At 40.3% G+C, this 23,162-nt stretch overlaps 1 protein-coding gene across 1 annotated transcript; it reads left to right on the forward strand.

The window, feature by feature from the left end:
• The first annotated feature begins 1,483 nt into the window (after positions 1 to 1,483).
• Positions 1,484 to 22,754, forward strand: LOC109454376 (uncharacterized). Its single transcript, XM_074338121.2, is given in 6 exon segments — positions 1,484 to 1,630; positions 18,217 to 18,343; positions 18,547 to 18,607; positions 19,020 to 19,307; positions 19,309 to 19,693; positions 19,695 to 22,754. Coding segments are annotated over 6 exon segments (1,629 nt in total). The 5' UTR covers positions 1,484 to 1,627; the 3' UTR covers positions 20,460 to 22,754.
• Positions 22,755 to 23,162: the final 408 nt, after the last annotated feature.

Genomic DNA, 23,162 nt, shown 5'->3' on the forward strand with positions numbered 1-23,162 from the left:
ACATTTTCCCACCCAAATACCTGACCACCATGTCTCCAGGGCTCCAGTATAAAAACAGCTGATTAAAACAGAGAGCTGTCAGATCTAATCTCTACTTAGGAGTTTCTAGGGAAACCCAAACATATAAGGGGAGAAATATACAAGGGCACTTGTATGCAGTATAAGGAGTAGAAAAAGAGGTTTATAGCAATAAACTTCTATGTTAAGGAAGATAGGGAATTAACAACCTAAAGTCACCCCTCAAAGAACTAGAAAGAGAACAAACTAAACCCAAAGGACAAAATGAACACTTTGAAAACTCAAAAACATGGTCAAAGGAAATTCAGAAATATATAAATAAATGAGAATGTAGCCATGCCCCTTGTAATTTTAATGCCCTAGTATTTGGGGCACCTAGAATTAAATAATTTAATTAAAAAATTATTATTATTGGGGAACAGTGTGTTTTTCCTGGATGTCAAGTCGTTCCTTTCAATTTAGTTGGGGGCTGGGGGCGGGGGCACGCGGCTCAGCTCCAAGTCTGTTTTCAATCTAGTTGTGGAGGGTGCTGCTCACTGGTCCATGTGGGAATCGAACCCCACAACGTTGTTAAGAGCTCACACTCTAACCTAGCTATCGGGCTGCCCTCATTTAATTCTTAGTTAGGCTTTTGTTCACAAGTTAAACTCTTTTCTTGCTCAACTCCTTCTGTTTTCACAGTATAATTTTGTGTTGCTGATGTGCTGTTTGTCAAGCAGGAGATAACTTATGAGTTTGTTTTGCAGAAGGAGGGAACATCTCTAAGGGAGCTGTGACCAGCTGCTGGAGACCCCCTTTTTCCAGTGTGCGTGGCCTGGGCCACCCTCAAGTTCTGTACTTGCTCCATTTGGAAACTGAATCAGGAATTCCCTGTGCACACCTGTGCCCATGTGGTAAGAAAGAGCTGGGCAAAAATACTGTTTCCCCGAAAATAAGACCTAGGTGGACAATCTGCTCTAATGCGTCTTTTGGAGCAAAAATTAATATAAGACCCTTATAGTAAAATAAGACCGGGTCTTATAATATATAATATAATATAATATAATATAATATAATATAATATAATATATAATATAATATAAATAATATAATATATAATAAATATAATACCCAGTCTTATTTTACTATAAGACCAGGTATAATATATAATATACCAGGTCTTATATTAAATTTGCTCCAAAAGACACATTAGAGCTGATCGTCCGGCTAGGTCTTATTTTCGGGGAAACATGGTAATAGAGGCAGCCCCGGGCCAGGGAATAGTTCTGTTTAAACGCAAATGAATGTGCCAGGCTGAGTCAGGTTCCTGCCTTCCAGCCCTGGCTGGTTCCGAAGAGCCAAGACTCCTCTCACCCCCTGTCACCCAGGCACACGGAGGCGGGTCTTGTGCACTGTCCAATCAAGGACGCTTCTCCTGGAGGTGGGTGGGGCACCGCAAAGCTCCCGCGTGCACTTCTCACTCATTCCTCGGTTTAGTTGGGGGAGTCGTGTGCCGTTAACGGTCTCCGGTGGCTCTGCGGCAGCCTTTGTCGCACCCTTTGTTACGCTGTGATCTACACTGGTCTTGGGGATCACAGGAAGGACTGAGGGAGACTCTGGGAACCTAGAGATGGTGAGTGTGCGGGGTGGTGCGGAGGCGGGGATAAGGGGCTGGTTCCAAACGGCTGGAACCCGCGGTGTCGGGACCGGCCTCTCCGCTGTCACTTCGGGAGTCTGTGGACCCGAGTCCGCTGGTGGTTCCGTGGGGACCTCAGTCCCCTCCGGCTCGCAGCGTCGGGGCTGAGCCAGCTGCTGGGACCCGGGCGTCCTGACCCGTCGCTGCCCGCCGCGACTTCGGGTAGCTCTGCGCCCACAGCCCTGCGTCTCCCCAGATTGTGCAGTGACTACCGGGAGGGTCATCAGGGGACAATCGTGACTCAGTAACTGGGGGTTCGTGCGTAGGAGGAGTTGTGGTCTGTAGGGCTGTCAGCCCCTCCTTTCTCATGAGACCCGTTTTCTCCTGAGTTTTCCAAATTTGGGGGAACAGGCGCTCAAATCCTTGACCCTGTGTGGGGACAGAGCCAGGAGTGCGGTTTCCAGGCTCTCGGCCTCACATGGTAAGGTACTGACTCAGGTAGTAAATGGCCATCAACTGTGATTGGATGGCCATCAGCTGTGGCTAGTTGGCCGTCAGCTGTAACCAGTGAGCCATTGGCCACTAACATAACTGCTGTGGCTATGCTAGCAGCAAATGGGGGCTAGCAAGAAGATGGTGGTTGGCAAGCGTGGATTGAGGATTGCGGCTAGCAAGGTGGGTGGGTTGGCAAAGAGAGAAGAGGACAGCAGGTTGTGGATCCTGTGGCTCCTGCTTCCTGTGTCTCCAATCCAGCCCCCAGCGTGACTATAGTGTTATGACTCCCCTATCTATGGCTCCGTGGGTGTTCCTTTTTGGCTTCACCATGTCCTGCGGTCTTATGTGGGGAGCTGGACCAGAGACTCCACATGACACCCTGCATGACATCCTATCCCCCCAGCTTAGCTCTTCTCCAGACTGGCAATAAGTTTCTAAATTTCCAGATCCCTCCTGAATTCTTAAAGCCAACTTGCCTTCAGTGATTCACAGCGTCATTATCAACTGTTTGTCCTGAGTGCATTTCAAACAGACCTGATATTTTAACTGTCATTTTGCCCCGAGCCATGGGTGGCTCATTTTTAAAGATTATATTTGTGTGTATTTTACAGGAGAGAAATCAGAAAATACCCACCTGGAACTACTTTGCATGAAAATCCCCTTCCTCTCCCACAGGACCTGCCCTGGGCACAGATGTCCTATGGGAAGTCCTTTGGGTGGAGGCTCCACTTGGGAAGCTTTCCTGGGTTATCTCTCCTGTCAGCACTGCCACTCCTTGCGCTTGTCACCTTGAAAAGGTTTACTCACTTATTTAAGTCTCCGTTTTTCAGTAAGGGTAAAATGTATTTGGTCGATAGAGCTTCAAAGACAGTGTTTCCAAACAGGCAAGAAAAAGATGAATTTTAGGAAAAAAAAAATTCCAGTATTACCCACTCATTTGCTAACAATCATGGTTTCACTATTTTCTTCCCCTCAGCGTGTATAGTGAGTTTCTGAGGTCTGTTCTTTACTTTTGGGTGTTTTCAAATAAAATTCCAGGGCTTAGACTTGTAGACCAGAAGTGTTCAAGTATGATTAATTATTTAAAACCAACCTTTTGCCATGGAAATAAATTTGACTGAAATCTTTTTTTCTGAAAGGAATAGATACTTGAGGTTTTCTTGTTGAGCTAGCAAAGTGCCTTACAATTTTTTCCCCTCTTTTTCCACTTGAAGGCTGGATTTAAGTGATTTTGCTGGATTGTTCAAACACGGATTTTGTGGTATTTAAAATACCAGTTGTGGTCTAGAGCAACTACACTGGGACACACAGGCCTGTGGTCAGTGACTCAGGCTAAAGCCCCTTGACCTGCAAAGGGAAGTACTTGAAGGCCCAGTGGTTCTTCCTGGGGAGCCTCCCCTGCAGGTGTCCTTCCTGCTCACACCCAGCGTGGAGGGGCCTTTACTCTGAGAAAAGCTGCAGCCCAGGAGAGCTGGGGGTGCAGGTACATGTGTTTTTTTGGGGAGGGGGGATGATGTCCTTTCTGAGGTGAATTCTTAGGCTTAGACATTTTTAGACCTTATTTTTGAGTTTTGCATCCACAGTGTAGGTGCACTCATAGTACAATTCATGAACTTTGAGGAAGTCTGTGAACATCGTGTGTTGTGTCTCGTGGACAAAAGGTTTGTGAATTGGGGAGTTCATGTGGGTCAGAACTTAAACTGAATCAGGCTGCGAGTTTTCTCACTGAGAATGGAAGCCTGGGGGAGGGAGCACTTCCATGCTTACAGGAGCGGGTGTGTGTGTAGCTCCCAGAATCCATTACTGGAGCTGCTTGGGTGTCCCTCCCTCCTTCCCCAGGGACTGACCCATTCCAGGGGTTCTGTCTCAATTGGGGGTGTTTAGACCCCAAGTTTGTGGATGTGTTTAATTTTCTGAATGTGGGTTTTTCTTCTTAACTGTGGGTTAGCAGGCTGCTTATCTGTTTTGATTACAATATTAGTGTTTCTTTTCATTGGATTTCTTTCTCCATTGACTATTTCAGCTCCTTGATTTTAGTGTCCATTAGCACCTGGGCTTTTAATATGTAAGTTGATTGAGAGATAAGATATAAGGCAAGAAAATTGTGAAAATAAATACTATTTTTTTCATTAGGCAAGAAAACCTGAAGATGTGAGATGGGTGTATTTAAGTTCTTGGGTGCTTTTTCCATTTTTAGTTCATGATTGTTTGTGCCTCTCCTTAGACTACTTTGACATTTAAGAGGCTATATTATTCCTAATTTATTTGAATGGATGTGAGGAAAAAGCAGTTGAACTTCTACTTTTATTGATATGAGGAAAACATCTCAAAGCTTATGTAAATCTTTGTAATTCCTAGTCCTTTGCAGGGCTTCCTTGCAAACCCCTAGTGCACTAATAAGCAACTAATTTCTAAAAATATCTCCAGTGTGATATACTGTATAGTGGAGGGACAAACTATTATATACCTTGTCATTTTAGTTAGAAAGAGTAAATATTTTATTGTCTGGTTTTATATTCGTTAATGTCTAAAGGATTAAATCTTGGAGCGGTTTCCTATTTAGAAAATTTAAAGTTAATTTTAAAGAGCAAAGGTGAATTAAAAACGTTAAGCATAGGAAAATGTGGTGTATATAAATTTCTCTTATTTTAAATAAATTGTAAATAGAAGGTTAAAAATATTCCTAACAAGACTCTGCCCACATATTCTGCTCCACTCCTGTGCTCTTACTCTGTTCACCCTCAAATAACCAGGTTTGAACACTTGTTCCTCATCCTATTAGTGTTTCTTTATATAAACACAAGCCATTGCAAATGCCTGTTTTTCTTACCAATGTTTGTTCTTGTAATGAATGTTCAGGCTTCACATATTTGATGTTTCACTCCTGACACTAAGCCCCACCCTTCCCACTCCCCCTCCTGTTTCTTACCTGTCAGGCTGATGAGAAGCCTGGAGGCTCCTGCACTGGGAGCTGCTGCTCGCTGGGGAGCCCTCCTGTGAGCTGTGCTGCCCTGCGCTGTATTGTGGACCCACCCAGCCTGGGGTCTGTATGCAGAGGTCTCTGAGTGGGTAATTTTTTGTCCTTTGGGAGCAGGAGTATGGGAATGGGGCCCTCCTTACAGTGGTCCTGGGTAAATGTCTTGGGTTGAAATCTACTTAACTGTGTGTTCAGAGTGAAGGTGTGACTGAATCTGGGGTCCTGCCAACATAAGAGGGCATCTTAGGGGAAGTATGAGGATGATTGTACCCTGTGAATGAGGTGAGCCCATCAGATGCTCACTCCTTAAAGAGCAATTTTTTCAGAGTGGGCTGAGTACACCCCGCCCCCATACCAGAGGGCTCACTGGGACCCTTAATTAACTGCTACTGCTGCTCCTGTCTCTATTGCAACAAAGATCCTGACTCTCTGAGTGATGGGGGACAGCACCCATAACCTCACAGCAAAGGGATTAGTTTAAACCTCTTTAAGCCCAGTATATTTAAACTCAATTATTAAGCAACCGGTGTTCATGGAGGAGGCTTGTTACCCTCATGGCAGTGATGTGAGGCTGTCTAGAGGAATACATTTTATGAATACCAAGGTGGACAGGAACTTCTCCCAGCAAAAGTATATCCAGTGACCTTATATGTAAAATGGGAAGGACAGCAGGAGGGAGAGAAGAGACAAAAGGTACTAAAACAAGGGTTCATAATTTGACCCAATTGCAAATCCAAAATATACTAAAAGAATTTACGTAACAAGAACAAAGGTCCCTGCTTGGCTTTTGATCCTCTACAACATAGGTTTGAATTAATACTAATATCTGTCATGCACTAATTCACAAAACTTCATGGAAGTAATCAAACTAGGTGTCAACTTAGAGATATACCTGGGGATCCACTAAATTTAAGCAATTTACCTCGTCATAGGGGAATTTTTTAATACAACACAGAGGATAAATAGGTCTATTTCACCTTCACCAGCAGACCTCTCACCTTGCCTAAATTCCTCATTGTCATACCACCCATTGTCCTAAAGTATCTATTGGTGAGCTGGAAAGCTCTGAACTCATTCATAAATTTAAATTAAGTCTTCACTACTTCCAAATTGGCTTGACAAAATGACTAGTTTTGATCCCTTCTTAAGCATCCTGTTAGTATTTCTTTATGTAAAAAGAAGCCATTGCAGATGAGTATTTTTCGTACCCATGTTTATTGGCGATGTGTGGTCAGGTTCCACAGACCTTACCCCACGCCCAGTATAATTATTAATATGGCCCAGTGTAAATTAAGCAGGACCCTGAATAATTGAGAACTCCTAAAAGAAACCTATTTAGGAAGAAGTGATTATTCCCGATGTGTCTTTTAGCAGCCTTATTTGGTCTGTCCTTGAACTTAGAAAGAATGAATGTTACCTTACAGTGGATTGCAGCAAATATAGCCCTATTCCCAGTCCCCAACATTAAGGAAATTACTGCTTCCGTCCTCTCAGCAACTGATATACATTCTGCTCTCATAGATTTGGCCAAGTCTGGTCTGCTCAGTGCCTATGTCAGCAGCCTCTCAGCTGCAGTTGGCCTTCACCTCTGAAGTGACATGACATGCCTTTACCTCATTCCCCTCAGGGAACCTCAGTAGCCTTGCCATCCCAGAGTGTCTGCAGGAAGGTTCTGAACTGCATTCAGTTTCCTCCAGGAGCACAGGTATGACATGACACTAATGACGTCCTCCTTGGACGACATTTGTTTCACATTCATTCACAACATACAAATAGTGAAAAAAGGAGCTCACAAAGAAGTGGATGGGCCATTGATCCCCACATAATGTGTGGTTGTAATACCTTGGTTCAGTTCCTGAAAGTTCTTTCAGAGGGCTGCTCCTTCCTGACCCTCAACAGCCCCTCTCAGCACCGGCAGCACCTGCTAGATTATTTTGGTGTTGGGAGGCAACATAGTTCTTTGTCGCAAATTTTACTTGAGCTCATTGATGCTGTTACTGGCAAGTTGGCGCATCTTGAGGGCACCTTTACGAGAGAAAGCTCTAGACTTTTTAAATTGCCGTAAAACAGGCACTCCTGTTAGTGACTTTGGAGTCTCCTTCCCATTGAGGCTTCAGTGACCTTCTCTCATGCCTCCTGGAGTTACCCATGATGGCCCTGAGTTGTCCATAGGCTTCTGATACAAAAACCTGCACTAGGCCCCACTCTATATGCCATTTGTGCTTTTATCATCGTGTACTGGGACCTCCTGAACACAGAGGCTCTCATCAACACTGAGCATGTGACCCTCTGCTGAGATGACTGTTATGCCTTTGGCCTGGGGAAAGGCACCCACCAGGTTAGGACTCCTGCGCATACATCCATGTGACAGATGGAGCCAAATCTTGGCCCTCTGGCTTATGCCACCTGTAGGAGGGTGGCACCTTCTCTGTTTAGCCCACTGAAAAATGCTGTGGTGTTGGAGGAGGTCATCACTCCCCAGACAGAGTTCCCTGGGGTTCACTGAATGCACAGCGTGGGCAGCGCAGGCTTTCAGGAGGACAGAGCACATTCGTTCATGATGGAGCTCCGTGGAGAGTTGCTGCTCTTCATCCCTGAACTGGGACGTTTCTGATGAAGGACCAAGCCCAAGGGCCACAGCTCACCCAGCATCAGGCAGTTGTTGTGCTGCTGGCCCGCAATTGTCCCCACCTGCATATGTTCACAGGCTCTTGGTCTAAGAGTTGCCACTTTGTGGTAAAAGAACTCTGGGAATCTCTTGACTCAGATCCCCAGAATATAAATGTAGGTGACACTTGTCTATCCATTACTAAGTCTACATACCAGGACTCAAACCAGGACAAGCCTCATCCACTTGGAGTTCCAGACACTGACAGTGACCATAGCGCTTCTCAGAATATAGATGGCACGCTCTCCAACACGGCGTTCCATGGACGTTTCTCCTCCTTCCTGCTCTCAGGCTCCTAGAGCACCAGGCTGGCTTATTGACGTAAGGTCAGATCAGGTGAATGACACATGGCCTGTTTCACCCATCAGTCAGTTATCGGGGTGAATTGTAATGAGATTGTATTCTGTAGATTTCAGTTGTTTTTAGAGCAATGTTAGGTTTACTGAAAAATTATTTGGAGAGTACAAAATTCCCACCTGACCCCTGTGTTTCAACACAGTTTGCACTATTTTTCACATCTTGCATGACTGTGGTATATTTGTTAACAATTACTGAGCCAATATTGTTGCATTAAAGTGCACAGTTAACATTGGCGTTGACATTTGTGTTATAGGATCTGTGGGTTTGGGCGGATGTTTAATGACATGTATCCCTTCCTTCTGTGTTTTGAAGTTTCACTTCCCTAAAAATACCTTATTCCCCACCTGTTGTTTCATCCCTTCTTCCATCCTCAAATCCTTTACGGAGATCTTTTCATTGGCTCGTAGTTTTCTTTTCCACAATGTCCTATTCTTAGAATCAGGTTACAGTGGAAGTCCTGTTAGATTAGCATCTTTCACTTAGCAAAGTACTTTTAAGGTTCCTCAGTGTGTTTTTATGCTTTGATACCTCATTTCTGAATAGTATTTCATCGTATATATTTACCACTAATTGATTATCTACTCGGCTCTTGAACGACATCTAGCTTAATTCTAAATCTTGCCAAATATGAATAAAGTCCCTACAAACGTTCACGTGTAGGCTTTCTTGACAGAAAATTCCTGTCTCTAATGCTCAATTGCATTCCCACCAGCAATGAATGAGGATTACCTGTAGCTTCACATCTCCACTGTATCTGCTGTTCTAAGTGTTGTGAATTTTCAGCATCTGATTAAGTTGTTAGGTTTCAGAGACCCTGATTTATAGATAAAGCCTGGAAGAAATAGATTTCTGCAAGAAATATAGATAATGTCTATGTAGATATAGAAATATAGATAAATAGATAATGTCTGCAAGAAAACAACAAAATATCTGTTGGCCTGTACCTGCAGACAGAGCCATGTTTGCGATAACAGAAAAGACAAAACACAGCTGCTGGCCTGCAGGCAATCAACATTTTCTGTTAAAAAATGCCATCCTGTCAGCACCACCCCTTTATAACCCCCCTCACCCAGTCGCTCGGGGCTGCAGTGTCCTTTTGGCTCAGATGGTCCAGCTTCCTCTTACAATAAAATTTTCTTTACTTGCCTGACTCTGTGTATTCCTTTACTGGCCAACCTATCATAAGTATGTAGTGATATCTATCTCTGTTTTATTTGTAATACCACAGTGACGTGGTGAGCATGTTTTCATATTGCTTATTTACCCTCTGTATTTTTTGTTGGTGAGTTGTCTGTTCAGGTCTTTTGCCCATTTTTATTTAAATATTTGTCTTACTGCTGAGCTTTAAGAGTTTTTGGGTGTTTGGAATAGTAGTCACTTATTAGTAAGTGTTTTACAAAAGGTTTTAATCTCATAGGCTGTGACTGTTTATTCCCTTTTAATTCCCTTAACCCTTTTACAGAGCATGTTTTCACTTTAATGAAGTAAAACATTTTTCCTTTATGGATTCTTTTTGGTATCTTATCTAAAAACTCATTATTAAATACAAAGTCACCTATATTTTCTTGTATGTTATTTTCTAGGAGTTTTTCACTTTTACATTTAGATCCATGATCTGTTTTGAGTTAATTTTTGTAAAAAGATCAAGGTCTGTACGTGTTTGTATATGGATATCCATTATGTTCAGCACTATTTATTTACAAGCCTTTATTTTCCTTTACTCCTTTGTCAACTATCAGTTCACTATATTTGTGTGGTTCTATGGGAAAACAATTGACTAGTGTGTCCTTCAATTTTGCTATATTCCTATTAATTTCAGGCGTTATCTCTGTTGTGGGTTCTTTCAGATGTTTTCCATAAATAGTCATGTCATATGGAACAAAGATAGTTTTATGTCTTGCTTCTGTGTACCATTTATTTTCTATTCTTTTCTTATTACATGGCTAGGGCTTCCACTACAATGTTGAATGTTATCGGTGAGAGGAAATCTCCTTGCCCTATTCCGAATCTTACCAGAAAAGCATCTAGTTTCTCACCATGAAGTATGATGTTAGCTACAGGTGTCATGTAGCTGTTTTTTCTCAAGAATAGATAGATCCCCTCTATTACTGGTTTGTTATTATAAATGGATGTTGGATTTTATCAAATCCTTTTTCATGTTCCTTTCCCCCTCTTATTAATTCTGATATTAGTATTTTTTGTCTTCTCTCTTTTCTGTTATCTTGACACTAAACAGTTATTAGTTTTATTAAATTAATTTTTTTCTAAGGACCAGCTTTTGGGTTTTGAAAACAAGAAGAGTGCCTTTTTTTTTTTTTTTCCTTTTTAAAACTAAATATTTTACTCCACTCTCTCTTTGCTTGCATGGTTTCGGAAAAGAAGTATGATTTAATTCTAACATTTTTTCTCTGTAAGGTGTGCTTTGCCCTCTGCCTTTTTAAAAGTCTCTTTGTTTCTCATTTTTCTCTAGTTTGAATATGATATACTTGGTGAGCATTTTTGTTTTTTTTCATGTTTGGTGTCCTCTGAGCTTCTTCTACAATTTGCCATCTGTGATTAATTTTTGGAGAATCTCAGTGATTATGACTTCAGTTCTTTCTTTCTTTTCCTTTGGGTATTCTTATCATGTGTATTTCAACCTTCTGTCACTGCTCTACAGTCCTTGGACATTGTGTTCTGTCTTGTTCTTTTTGTCTTTGCATCAGTCTCTGGTGAAATAGACTGTTTTCAGACAGGCCTTATTAAGAACAGAAAACTTGGGGCATATTTTAAAATGTCATTTTTATTTTTTCTTTTCCAGTTTTTTTTTTATTAGTTTCAGGTGCACAAAACAATTTAATAGTTAGACATTTATCATTTATCATTTATACCCCTCACACAGTGTCAACCCTCCTACCCCCATCCACTGTCCCTTTGACATTGCACACAGCCATTACATTTCCACTGTATCTATTCCTAATGCTGTACTCCACTTCTTGTAAATATATATATAATATATATATATATATATATATATATATATATATATATATATATAATATATAATATATATGTATATAAAATTGTAGTTGACATTCATTATTGTTCAGCTTCAGGTGTACAGTGCAGTGATCAGGCATCTACATCTTCCCTGAGGTGGTGTCCCTAACGAGACAAGTGTCCATCAGATATCCTATAAAATCTTTACAACATTATTGATTACATTCCCCAGATTAACTTTCGTAACCCTGTGGAAATCTTGTGGTTATTGACTGCTTTCTAATCCCCTCACCTTCCCCCATCCCCACCCCTCCTCCCATCTAGCAACCCTCAGTTTTTCCTCTGTGTCTCTGAGACTGTTTCTGATTAGTTCATTCATCTATTCTTTTCTTTAGATTCCACATATAAGTGAGATCACATGGTATTTGTCTTTCTCTGTCTGACGTATTTCACTTAACATAATGTTCTCTAGGTCCATCCATGTTGTGGCAAATGGTAAGATTTATTTCTTCTATCTGGGGTCTTTTATGGTTCCATGTAAATTTTAGGATTATATGTTCTATTTCTGTGAAAGATGTCATTGGTAGTTTGATGGGAATTGCGTTGAATATGTATATTGCCTTGGGCAGTATGGACATTTTAACTATATTAATTCTTCCTATCCATGAACATGGTGTGTGTTTCCATCTATTTGTATCTTCTTTAATTTCTCTCTTCAGTGTCTTATAATTTTCTGAGTACAGATCTTTTACTTCTTTGGTTAAATTTATTCCCAGGTATTTTATAGTCTTTGAAGCAATTGTAAATGGGATTGTTTTCTTAATTTCTCCTTCTGATGTTTTATTGTTGGTATATACAAATGCAACTGATTTCAGAATATTAATTTTGTATCCTGCTACTTTACTAAATTCATTTATCAGCTCTAATAGTTTCTTGGTGGAGTCTTTAGGGTTCTCTATATATAGTATCATGTCATCTGCATATAATGACAATTTTACTTCCTTCTTACCAATTTTGATGCATTTTATTTCTTTTTCTTGTCTGATTGCTGTGGCTAGAACTTCTAGCACTATGTTGAATAGAAGTGGAGAAAGTGGGCAACCTTGCCTTGTTCCTGATCTTAACGGGAATGGTTTTAGCTTTTCCCCTTTGAGTATGATGTTAGCTGATGTTAGTTTATCGTATATGGCCTTTATTATGTTGAGATATCCCTCTATTCCCACTTTCATAAGGGTTTTTATCAAAAATGGCTGCTGGATTTTGTCAGATGCTTTTTCTGCATCTATTGATATGATCATGTGATTTTTATTTTTCATTTTGTTAATGTGGTGTATCACATTAATTGATTTGCGGATGTTGAACCACCCTTACATACCAGGAATGAATCCCACTTGGTCATGGTGTATGATCTTTTTAATGTATTGCTGAATTCTGTTCGCTAATATTTTGTTGAGGATTTTTGCATCTATGTTCATTAGAGATATCGGCCTGTTGTTTCTTTTTTGTAGTGTCTTTCTCTGATTTTGTGATCAGGGTGATAGTGGCCTCATAAAAAGTGTTTGGGAACCTTCCCTCCTTCTGGATTTTTTGGAAAAGCTTGAGGAGAATAGGTGATAATTCTTTTTTGAATGTTTTGTAAAATTCCCCTGTAAAGCCATCTGGTCCAGGGATTTTGTTTGTTGGGAGATTGTTGATTACTGATTCAATTTCCTTGGGGTAATCAGTGTATTCAGGTTTTCTGTTTCTTCTTGAGTTAGCCTTGGAAGGTTGTATGCTTCTAGAAAATTGTCCATTTCTTCCAGATTGTCAAATTTGTTGGCATATAGTTGCTCATAGTAATTTCTTAAATTTTTTTTGTATTTCTGTGGTGTCCATTGTCACTTCTCTTTGATTTCTGGTTGTATTAATTTGGGTTCTCTCTTTTTTTTGAAGAGTCTGGCTAAAGGTTTGTCGATTTTGTTTATCTTCTCTAAAAACTAACTCTTGGATTCATTGATCTTTTGTATTGTTTTTCTGGTTTCTATTTCATTTATTTCCACTCTGATCTTTATTATCTCCTTCTTTGTACTCCCTTTGGGCTTATTTTGCTGTTCTTTTTCCAGATCCCTTAAGTGTGAAGATAAACTGTTGATTAGTGATTTTTCTTGTTTCTTTAGGTAGGCCTGCAATGCTATGAATTTCCCTCTTAGGACTGCTCTCGCTGCATCCCATAGATTTTGGGTTGTTGTGTTTTCATTTTCGTTTGTCTCGAGATACCTTTTGATTTTTTCCTTGATCTCATAGTTGACCCATTCATTATTTAGTAACATGTTATTCAGCCTCCATGAATTGGTGTGTCTTCCAGTTTTTTTCCTGTAGTTCATTTCTAATTTCATAGCACTGTGGTCAGAGAAGACAGTTGGTATGGTTTCAATTTTCTTGAACTTATCAAGACTTGTTTTGTGGCCTAATATGTGGTCAATCTTGGAAAATGTTCCATGTGCGCTTGAGAAGAACGTGTATTCCGCAGCTTTGGGGTGAAATGCTCTGAAAATATCGATTAAATCCAAGTGGTCCAATGTGTCATTTAAGGCCATTGTTTCCATATAGATTTTCTGTTTGGAAGATCTGTCCCTTGTTGTAAGAGGTGTGTTGAAGGCCCCTATTATGATAATGTTACTGTAGATCTCTGTCTTTATGTCAGCCAATATCTGTTTTATATATTTAGGTGCTCCTATGTTGGGTGCATAGATGTTTACTAGGGTTATGTCCTCCTGTTGGATCAATCCCTTTATTATTATATAATGCCCATCTGTGTCATTTAAGATATTCTTCATTTTAAAGTCTGTTTTGTCAGATATAAGTATCACAACTCCAGCTTTTTTCTCATTTCCATTTGCATGAAATATCTTACTCCAACCCTTCACTTTCAGCCTGTGTGTGTGTCTTTTGATCTGAGGTGAGTCTCTTGTATACAGGATATACAAGGGTCTTGCTATCTTATCCACTCAGCCACCCTATGTCTTTTGATTGCAGCATCTAATCCATTTACATTTAAAGTGATTATTGATAGGTACATAGTTATTGCCATTTTTTAAATGTGTAGTTAGATTGTTTTCATATTTCTTCTGTTTACAGAAGCCCTTTTAAAATTTCCTGCAATGCTGGCTTGGTGCTAATAAATTCCTTTAGCTTATTCTTTTCTGGGAAGCTCTGTATCTCTCCTTCAATTTTAAATGATAGCCTTGCGGGATAAAGCAATCTAGGTTGTAGGCCTTTGTTTTGCATCACTTTGAGTATCTCCTCCCACTCCCTCCTGGCCTGCAATGTTTCTGTAGAAAAGTCATTTGATAGTCTTATGGGAGTTCCCTTGTATGTAACCTGCTGTCTTTCTCTTGCTGCTTTTAGGATTCTCTCTTTGTCTTTAACCTTTGCCATTTTAATTAGAATATGTCTTGGTGTGGACCTGTTTGGGTTTATTCTGGTTGGAACTCTCTGCACTTCCTGGGCTTGTATGTCGGTTTCCTTCACCAGGTTAGGGAAGTTTTCAGAAATTATTACTTCAAATATGTTCTCAATCCCTTGCCTCCTCTCTTCACCTTCTGGTATTCCTATGATGCACATGCTGTTGCGCTTGATGTTATCCCAGAGGTCTCTTAAACCATTTTCTCTGTGTGATCTCTGCTAACTTGTCTTCTAAGTCGCTGATTCTATCCTCTGCTTCATGTAACCTGCTGGTAATTCCTTCAAGTGTGTTCTTTATTTCAGTTATTGTATTCTTTAGTTCTAACTGGTTGTTCACTATGATTTCTCTATCCTTCTTTATGTCGTCACTAAGCTCTTTAAACATTCTTATCATCAGTGTTCTGAACTCTGTCTCTGATAGGTTGGTTACCTCTATTTCATTTGGTTCCAATTCTGGAAGTTTCTTCTGTTCTTTTATTTGGGACATGTTTCTTTGTTTCCCCATTCTGTCTGAGTCTCTGTGTTTGCTTTGATGTATTAGGTAGATCCCTTTGGGTTCTTAGTTTTTGCTGGGTTATCTTATGTGGTATGTGTCCTTTATATTTGACTTGCACCACTTCCTTTTCTCCTCTGCATGTGCTCCAAAGGTGACTCTTGTGTTGTGTATATTGTCCTGTTAAAGTTGATTTTTAATTGCTTTTAGCTTGTGAGTAAGTGGGATTGACTCCTAGGCTGACTAGTTGTGAGACTTGGCTCTGCCCACAGCAGGATGTTCTGCTGTGTGAGGGTTGACCGCTTAAATGAGACTTGGCCTCTATGGGCTCTTGTGCCTGTAGCGAATTCCCTCTGGGTGTGTCACTTGTAGGTCAAACGCGGTAGTACTCTGGTTTGGTCTGGAGTTGGTCTCTGGGTGTGTTGAATCTTATGCCTCTTGAGCTGGGCCGTGGTGTAGGGCAACTTCACAACAAAGCAAATCACCAAGCACAACAACAACAACAAAGAAGAAACCAAATACATTCACATGTAAAAACAACCGATAACCCACACTCAACACAGGCAAAAATATCAAAGATATAAAAACAAAATAAAACAAAAAAAGCAGCGCTAGTCTTGGCTTAAGCCTACCAAGTAATCTCCAGGTTGTCCTCTGCTGTACCAAAGAGTCTTCTGCGTATTGTGCAGGCAGAGCCGGTCACCTGGTGCCCAGAGTGACCTTGGGACTGCAGATTTGGATGAGTGGGTCTAAGAGGTCTGTATGGTAGTTTGTACAAAGTCAGTGCAGTTTCTGCACTTGCCTGCATATATGTGCACTGAGAGTGACACAATCAGCCTGGTGCCCAGTTCTCCTGAGTCTTAGGGAACTTCTTCCATGTGTGTGTGTGTGTGTGTGTGTGTGTGTGTGTGTGTGTGGCGGGCGGGAGATATCTGAGCTGCTGAAAGCCCAGAGCTGCGTCTGCCACCTACTGCTGATCCCTGGGAGTGTCTCAGCAGTTGTAATTGCCCTGCCCTAGGCAGACCAGAAAGGTGGGGGCTGGGGATGGAGGAGTCTTCACTCTCCCAGCCAAGTAGTATCACACTCTTACGAGCCTCTTCCCTGGGTCAGAGCTGCTGGGTCTTCCCAGATCCTGAGCACTATGGCTCCTCTGTAATCTGACATTACTGCTCATGGAAGGGCAGGAGTAGGATTGGGAGAGTGGGGGGAGGGGCCCAGGTATGGCGTTTACGTCCTTTGTCTGACCCAGGGCCCAGCTGGAGGTCTTAGCTGAGGTTACTGCCTCAAATGCTGGATATGCTGCTCTCTCGGTGGGAGAGATCAGCTGTGGGTTGCAGGGAAAGAGCCCACCTCCTGGCTTTTGTGGTCTCTGTTCTGTCCTGGGACCCCCTGTGTCTCCGTCTCCACTCCTCTCCCTTCCCTCTTTCCCTGCTCTCCCAATTTGTCCACCTTCAAGTAACCCTCATACTAGTCTCTTAGCTGTTCTGTGTGAGGAGCAGAGAGTCCTTTGATGGGTTATAGATGTTCAATTTGTGGTAAGCTCCGGAGGAGAACTCAAGAAGTCCACCTCGCTGCCACCATTCCTATGACATCACTCTTGTTTTCTAGTTTTGAAGAGAGTCATTTGCCTATGACCTCAGTGTTCTTATGGGTCTAAGAAGAGTTGTTTCTTTCAGGTTTTCTTGCTCTCTCTTTTTTTTCCCTGATGAGGTTGGGAATGATGGCTTCCAAGTTTCTTAAATACCAGACCAGAAACTGAATTCTCTGCCCCAGTTATTGATGATTGATAGATAATAGCTTTACCGTTCCAACCCTCCTCATTCCTCTATCATCCACATCTATACAAAGTAATGAGAGTGCCTTGGTGCCCCTTCCTTTGGTGGTGGTGAAAGATTCAGTCCTCGTAAGATCCTGCTCTCGTGTGTGAGCCCTCACTCTAACCCACCCCTAATCTCAATTTTACAAAAAGTCCCCACATCTTTCCATACTTTCTTGAGCCATTTCATGACTGCTGGAGAGGCCTGCCTTGCTTTCCTCAATTATGGGAGTAATAGACCCTTCATACACTATTAGTCGTGTGCAGTGTCATCAGTTAAGGGATTGATATGCTGAGAGGTCACGATATCATGCTCCATTATTCCACAGAGGAGCTTGGGAATTTGAGAAATTGGGAATGCAGACTCAGGTGGCTGGTGGGGAAACAATTTCTCCTACAAATATGAATATGGAGATTTTATGTTCTTTTGGAGGAAAGCACTGCTGAGTCCTTCATATGTTATACTCATAGGCAAATTCACCATTGTGATTTTCAGTGAACGCAATTGCAATCAGAAACTTTAAACTGTTCCTCAAGGTCACCATGTCACAGGGCACAGTGTTTTTGTGCCATAAAGAGCTCTTCTGGCAAATGTGTCACTATGTGTGCCCAAAATTGGCTCTAAGCAGCCCTGAGGCATATGAGCATAGGGATTTTGTGGTCTGTTTTCACTCCTTCTTCCTAGTGTCTGAACTGTGTGTTTTAGTTAACTTTCTAGCCCATCAAAGTAGAGAAAGGAAAAGCAGTCCATGATACATATTATACAAGTTAAAAGCTATACTTCCTACAAGAATTCTGCCTACTGCATCTGACTACTTCCAAAGGCCTGGAGTACTTCAGGGACAATATAGCCAGCTGGATCTTATTAAAAGTTGGATTTCCACAGCCTTCCTGAACTCTTATGTGTGGTGATCAGAATGGAGGAAAAAGCATTTAGTTCTTCACTCTGTTTTTACTGATTAGTACATGTAGATTTGACCCTCTGCCTCATCGAGGGCTGACAATGGTGGGTAATAAGTAGATGAGAGTTTTTCTTACAAAATATTGATGCTATTAAAATAGTTGTTTCATTTGTATAACATTTCAGTCATTTTCCAACATGCTGTGGACCCTGCCATTGGGAGATTTAATGTGATCACCGTAAAAGTGTGTAAGCAATTTCCATGTGTTCATGATGCTGTTAATGTATGAGGAAGTAAGTGTGGAATAGGGAGTAAATTTCGGATGATCAGTTACAGAATAAATGTTTGGACACATCAGAATTATACGTGATCTTCATAAAAATAAAGTATCGATATCCCCTATTGTCAGTCTTACACATCCTACTGTACACATATGTTGGGTGTTTTAGGACTCAGTGGCCTTTGAGGATGTGGCCGTGACCTTCACCCTGGAGGAATGGGTCTTACTGGATTTTTCACAGAAGACACTCTACAGAGATCTGATGCGAGAAACCTTTAGGAACCTGGCCTCAGTAGGTAAGGATGACAAGTTACCTACACTTCGTCAATTAGAAGACAAGTGTTTCTTGCTCATCAACATTTTTCTAAGAATTAGATAGTGGAAAGGTAGAACATTGGTAAGTAAACTAGGTATGACAATGGCTAAAATTCTGCCTAGAATCTAATCCATTTCTCTCTAATGTTTTTTTGTTTTGTTTTGTTTTTAATCTTTATTTTAGGGGGAAAATCGGATGATCATGACATTGATGATCAGTACAAAAACAAAGGGAGAAAACTAAAGTAAGTCACACTCATAATAAAAAGTAGTGGCTCATGTAAGAATCCTTTTGTTATTAAATTTTAAGAGAAGGAAACAAAACCATAACCTTTGTTTCAAATTTAGTTATACTTAGAAAATTTTTACCAAAAATACTTTCTTATGTGTGACATTAGATGATTAATGTCAAAATAGTATTTTCAAAATCACTCATTTCAAAATAGTATCAATAAATTTTACATATGAATATTACTGTTTTGATGATAGCAAGGATGAAGTCCTCTTGCAAAGCATTCCTTATATTCAACTTTAAACAATTCAAAGCAGAAAATGTACAGTTTTGATATAAATTATAAAAAGGTAGTTTAAATACTCTACAATTAATATGAAATTGTTAATGAAATCATTAATACTGTACTTCTCATTTTTTTACAGAAGTCATAGGGTAGAGAGACTCTATGAAAGTAAAGAGGGTAATCAGTATGGAGAACACTTCAGCCTTATTTCCAATATGAATCTGAAAGAAACCACTGGAATAAAAGTACACGAATCTAGTGCATGTGGAAGCATCTTCATGCATCATTCATTCCTTAATAGATACATCCCTGGGCACAAACCATATGAGTATCACAAATACAAAGAGAAGCCATATAAATGTAAGAAATGTGATAAAGCTTTCAGTTATCTCCAATTTTTTGATGAAAGAAATCACAATGGAGAGAAAAACTAAATGTAAGGAATGTGGAAAAGCCTACACAGATTGCAGTTCCTTAGAAACACATGGAAGAACTCACACAGGAGAGAAATGGTATGAATGTAAGCAATGTGGTAAAGCCTATCGTCATCCTGGTTCTCATAAAAAACATGAAAGAACTCACACTAGGGAGAAGCATTATGCATGTAAGGAATGTGGGAAAGTCTTTGGTGATCGCTCAAGCTTTCGCATACACATGATCAATCACACTGGAGAAGGACCTTATAAATGTAAGGAATGTAAGAAAGCATTCATTTCTCCCAGTTCTATTCAAAGACATGAAAGAACTCACACTGGAGAGAAACCCTATGAATGCAAGGAATGTGGGAGAGCCTTTTCTCGTCACTATGCCTTAAAAAATACACATGAGACTACACACCGGAGAGAAACCCTATGAATGTCAACAATGTGGCAAAGCCTATAGATGTTATGATTCCCTCCGAAATAATAAATTAACTCATATCGGAGAGAAACCCTATGAATGCCAGGAATGTGGGAAAGCCCTCTCCTGCAAGCAAACCTTAAAAGTACACATGAGACTGCACACTGGAGAGAAACCCTATGAATGTAAACAATGTGGTAAAGCCTATAGATATAAGTATACTTTTCAAACACATGAAAGAACTCACACAGGAGAGACACAGTATGAACGTAAGCAATGTGGTAAAGCGTTCAGTTGCCCCAGTTCTCGTCAAAAACATGAAAGAACTCACACTGGGGAGAAATTTTATGAATGTAAAGAATGTGGGAAAGCCTTTAGTTATCTGTCATGTCTTCAAGTATACGTGATCAGTCACACTGGAGATGGTCCGTATAAATGTAAGGAATGTGGGAAAGTGTTTATTTCTCCCAGTTCATTTCGGATACATGAAAGGACTCACACGGGAGAGAAACCCTATGAATGTAAAGACTGTGGGAAAGCCCTCTCCTATAAGCAAACCTTAAAAGTACACATGAGACGACACACTGGAGAGAAACCCTATGAATGTCAACAATGTGGTAAAGTCTTCAGATGTTATGGTTCCCTCCACAATCATAAAAGAACTCATACTGGAGAAAAACCCTATAAATGCCAGGAATGTGGGAAAGCCTTCTTCCATAAACAGGTTAAAAAGACATGAGACTGCACACTGGAGAGAGACTGTGAATGTAAACAATGTGGTAAAGCCTTCAGGTTTTACTTTTCCCTCCAAAAACATGAAAGAAGTCATGAGAGAAACCCTATGAATATAAGCAGGGTGGTAAAGCCTATAGAGCTTACAATTGCTTAGAAACAAGAATTCATACATGAGGGAAGCCCTATGAATGTAAGATTTGGAGAAACTTCAGATACTAGTTTTTGAAGACATGAAAGAAATTGCAGGAGAGAAACCCTATGAATGTAAGCAATGTCGTAGAGCTTTCATTTCTCATCTAGGTTTTTAAATACACAAAACTCAACACTGGAGGAAATTCTATGAATGCAAACATTGTGGTAAAGCCTTTATTTGTCACACAACCACTTGAAGATGCAAGAGTGCACACTGGAGAGACATCATATAATGTAAAGAACGTGGAAAGACTTTAAATATCCCAGTTCCTGCCAAAGACATGAAAGGACTCACTGGGTAAAACATGAATGTAAACTGTGTGGGAAAGAGTTCAGTTGGCTCACAGCCTTACGTGTGAACTCCCACCAAAGAGAAATATAAAGAACATGAGAAAACTTGATAGAAATTAACCCATTTGTAATGTTCCAGACAACTTTCAGCATGAAGTGGTTGTTAGTAAAGTTGTAAATGTATTGCTTTTATCAAGTTTTTATTTTAAAGTACATAATTGGAATGTGGATTTCTACTGATTACTTTCAGAAATGAATATTGAGGTGAGAAAATTCTGTAAGTACCTAAATTCAACAATAGTACCTAAGATTGATAGGTTAGTGCTTTTTCCTTAAAACAGTTAATATTTTTTCTATTTTGTAGCTTGTTTGAAGGGCATTTCTAAAATGCAATTGTTTTATAATGTTTTATTTGTTTTGTGTTAAGGAACCATTGAAATTTAACAGAGTGGTATTTTCCTACTGGCCTTGTGACAGTTCTTGGACAGCCATAGTTCATTATATATGTACTACTTTTCTTACTGACAAAGCTCCTTTTTTAGATGACAGGTATAAGTGCCTCTTTCCGTTTTCCATATGTGTAAACAATTGTAATACTTTGTATGACAAATTAATGAAAAACCATATTTTCATGTAAATTAACTATTTTTATATTTGGGCCTTTGCTTTTTCTTTGCTGACTGTTATTTCCTGAACAGACATTGATTTAAGAAGAGGGAGCTGCGACAGGGTAACAAAATCTGGAGCTGGAGATAGTCCCCTGTGGGTAATGTTAGGAACTAGATTTTCCAGAATCCATGCCTTTTGTGGTCCATGTTAGAATTCATTAATAGCCTCACTTGCATGAGATTTGGAAGGCAAAAACAAAGAAGGCATTAGTCAGATTTAGGAGCCACAATGGGGGGTGGGGAAGCAGATACACAGGAGCTTTGAAACATCAGCTTCTAGCCCATTGTCCTGAGTCTTTGCACTTACAGTCAAGACTGTCCTCAAAACCACCAGCAACTGCTTAATACCCATTTTTGAGAAGTGTAGATTTCCTCTGATGTCTTCAGAACTGCCACATAAAAGACCCATCGGTGTGGATTTTTCTGTCAGCCGTCTTGTGTCCACCAGGAAGCTAAATCAGACTTTTGTGCTTGGGAGTATTGTCTGAGTCCCGTCTTCTCTAGATTGTATCGATATGAGGTCTAATTTTTACAGGAAACACCTATGCTGTTAACAGTGCTGGTGAGTATGTTTTCTTGATTCACCAACACCTCTACAATGCTGCCGTCAGAAAGAATGGCATGGGAGTTTGTTTCTCTGCTGCATTTGTACACTGGCTGCCTTGACCTGGGCCTTCCATGCGAGAAAAATCACCCTCATGTCAGGAAAACTGTGGTTGGGTGTTTCCTGTTACTTGTAGCTGCATGCATTTCTTCAATGTTTTCATTTATGTTTGATGATGTGTGATTAAAAGTATGTGCATTTTTTTGGTTAAAGGAATGCCTCTGTTGTTTCATAGAAATATTTTATTAGCTTTTTAAGTCAAATGCTAACAAGTATTACACACATGCACCACTTAATGATGGGTATATGTTCTGAGAAATACATTGTAGGTGATTTCATCCTTGTGCAAACAGTGTGGTTACACAAACCTAGATGACATTGCCTACTACACACCTGTGTATAGCTTACTACCCCCGAACCTACATGGTGTAGCCTATTGCTCCTAGGCTACAAACATGTTACTGTACTGAATACTGTAGGCAATAATAACTGGTAAATATCTGTGTACGTGATACACCTTATTGGGCACTTACCGTGAATGGAGCTTGCGGGACTGGAAGGTGCTCTGGGTGAGTCGGTGAGTGAGTGAAGCCCGAGAACATACTGTACACTACTCTCGGCTACAAACACTGGACACGTAGGCTCCACTAAATTTAAAAATATTTTTTAGGGAGTTATTTTTGAAAATTCAAAAATAAAAATTGACCTTTTTACTTTGTAAACTTTAATGTTCTTAACTTTTTACTCTTGTAATAACACTTATCTTAAAACACAAACACATTGCATAGTTCTACAGAAATATTTTCTTTATATCTTTATAAGCTTTTTTCTATTTTGTTAAAAAGTAAGCACATCTTAGCCCAGGCCTTCACAGGGTCGGGATCACCAATATCACTGTCTCCGCCTCCACATCCTGTCTCCCTGGAAGGTCTTCAGTGGCACTAACACGCAT

This window comes from Rhinolophus sinicus, chromosome 15, assembly GCF_057876585.1.
Source record: "Rhinolophus sinicus isolate RSI-liver-muscle chromosome 15, RSI-T2T, whole genome shotgun sequence".
Taxonomy (NCBI): domain Eukaryota; kingdom Metazoa; phylum Chordata; class Mammalia; order Chiroptera; family Rhinolophidae; genus Rhinolophus; species Rhinolophus sinicus.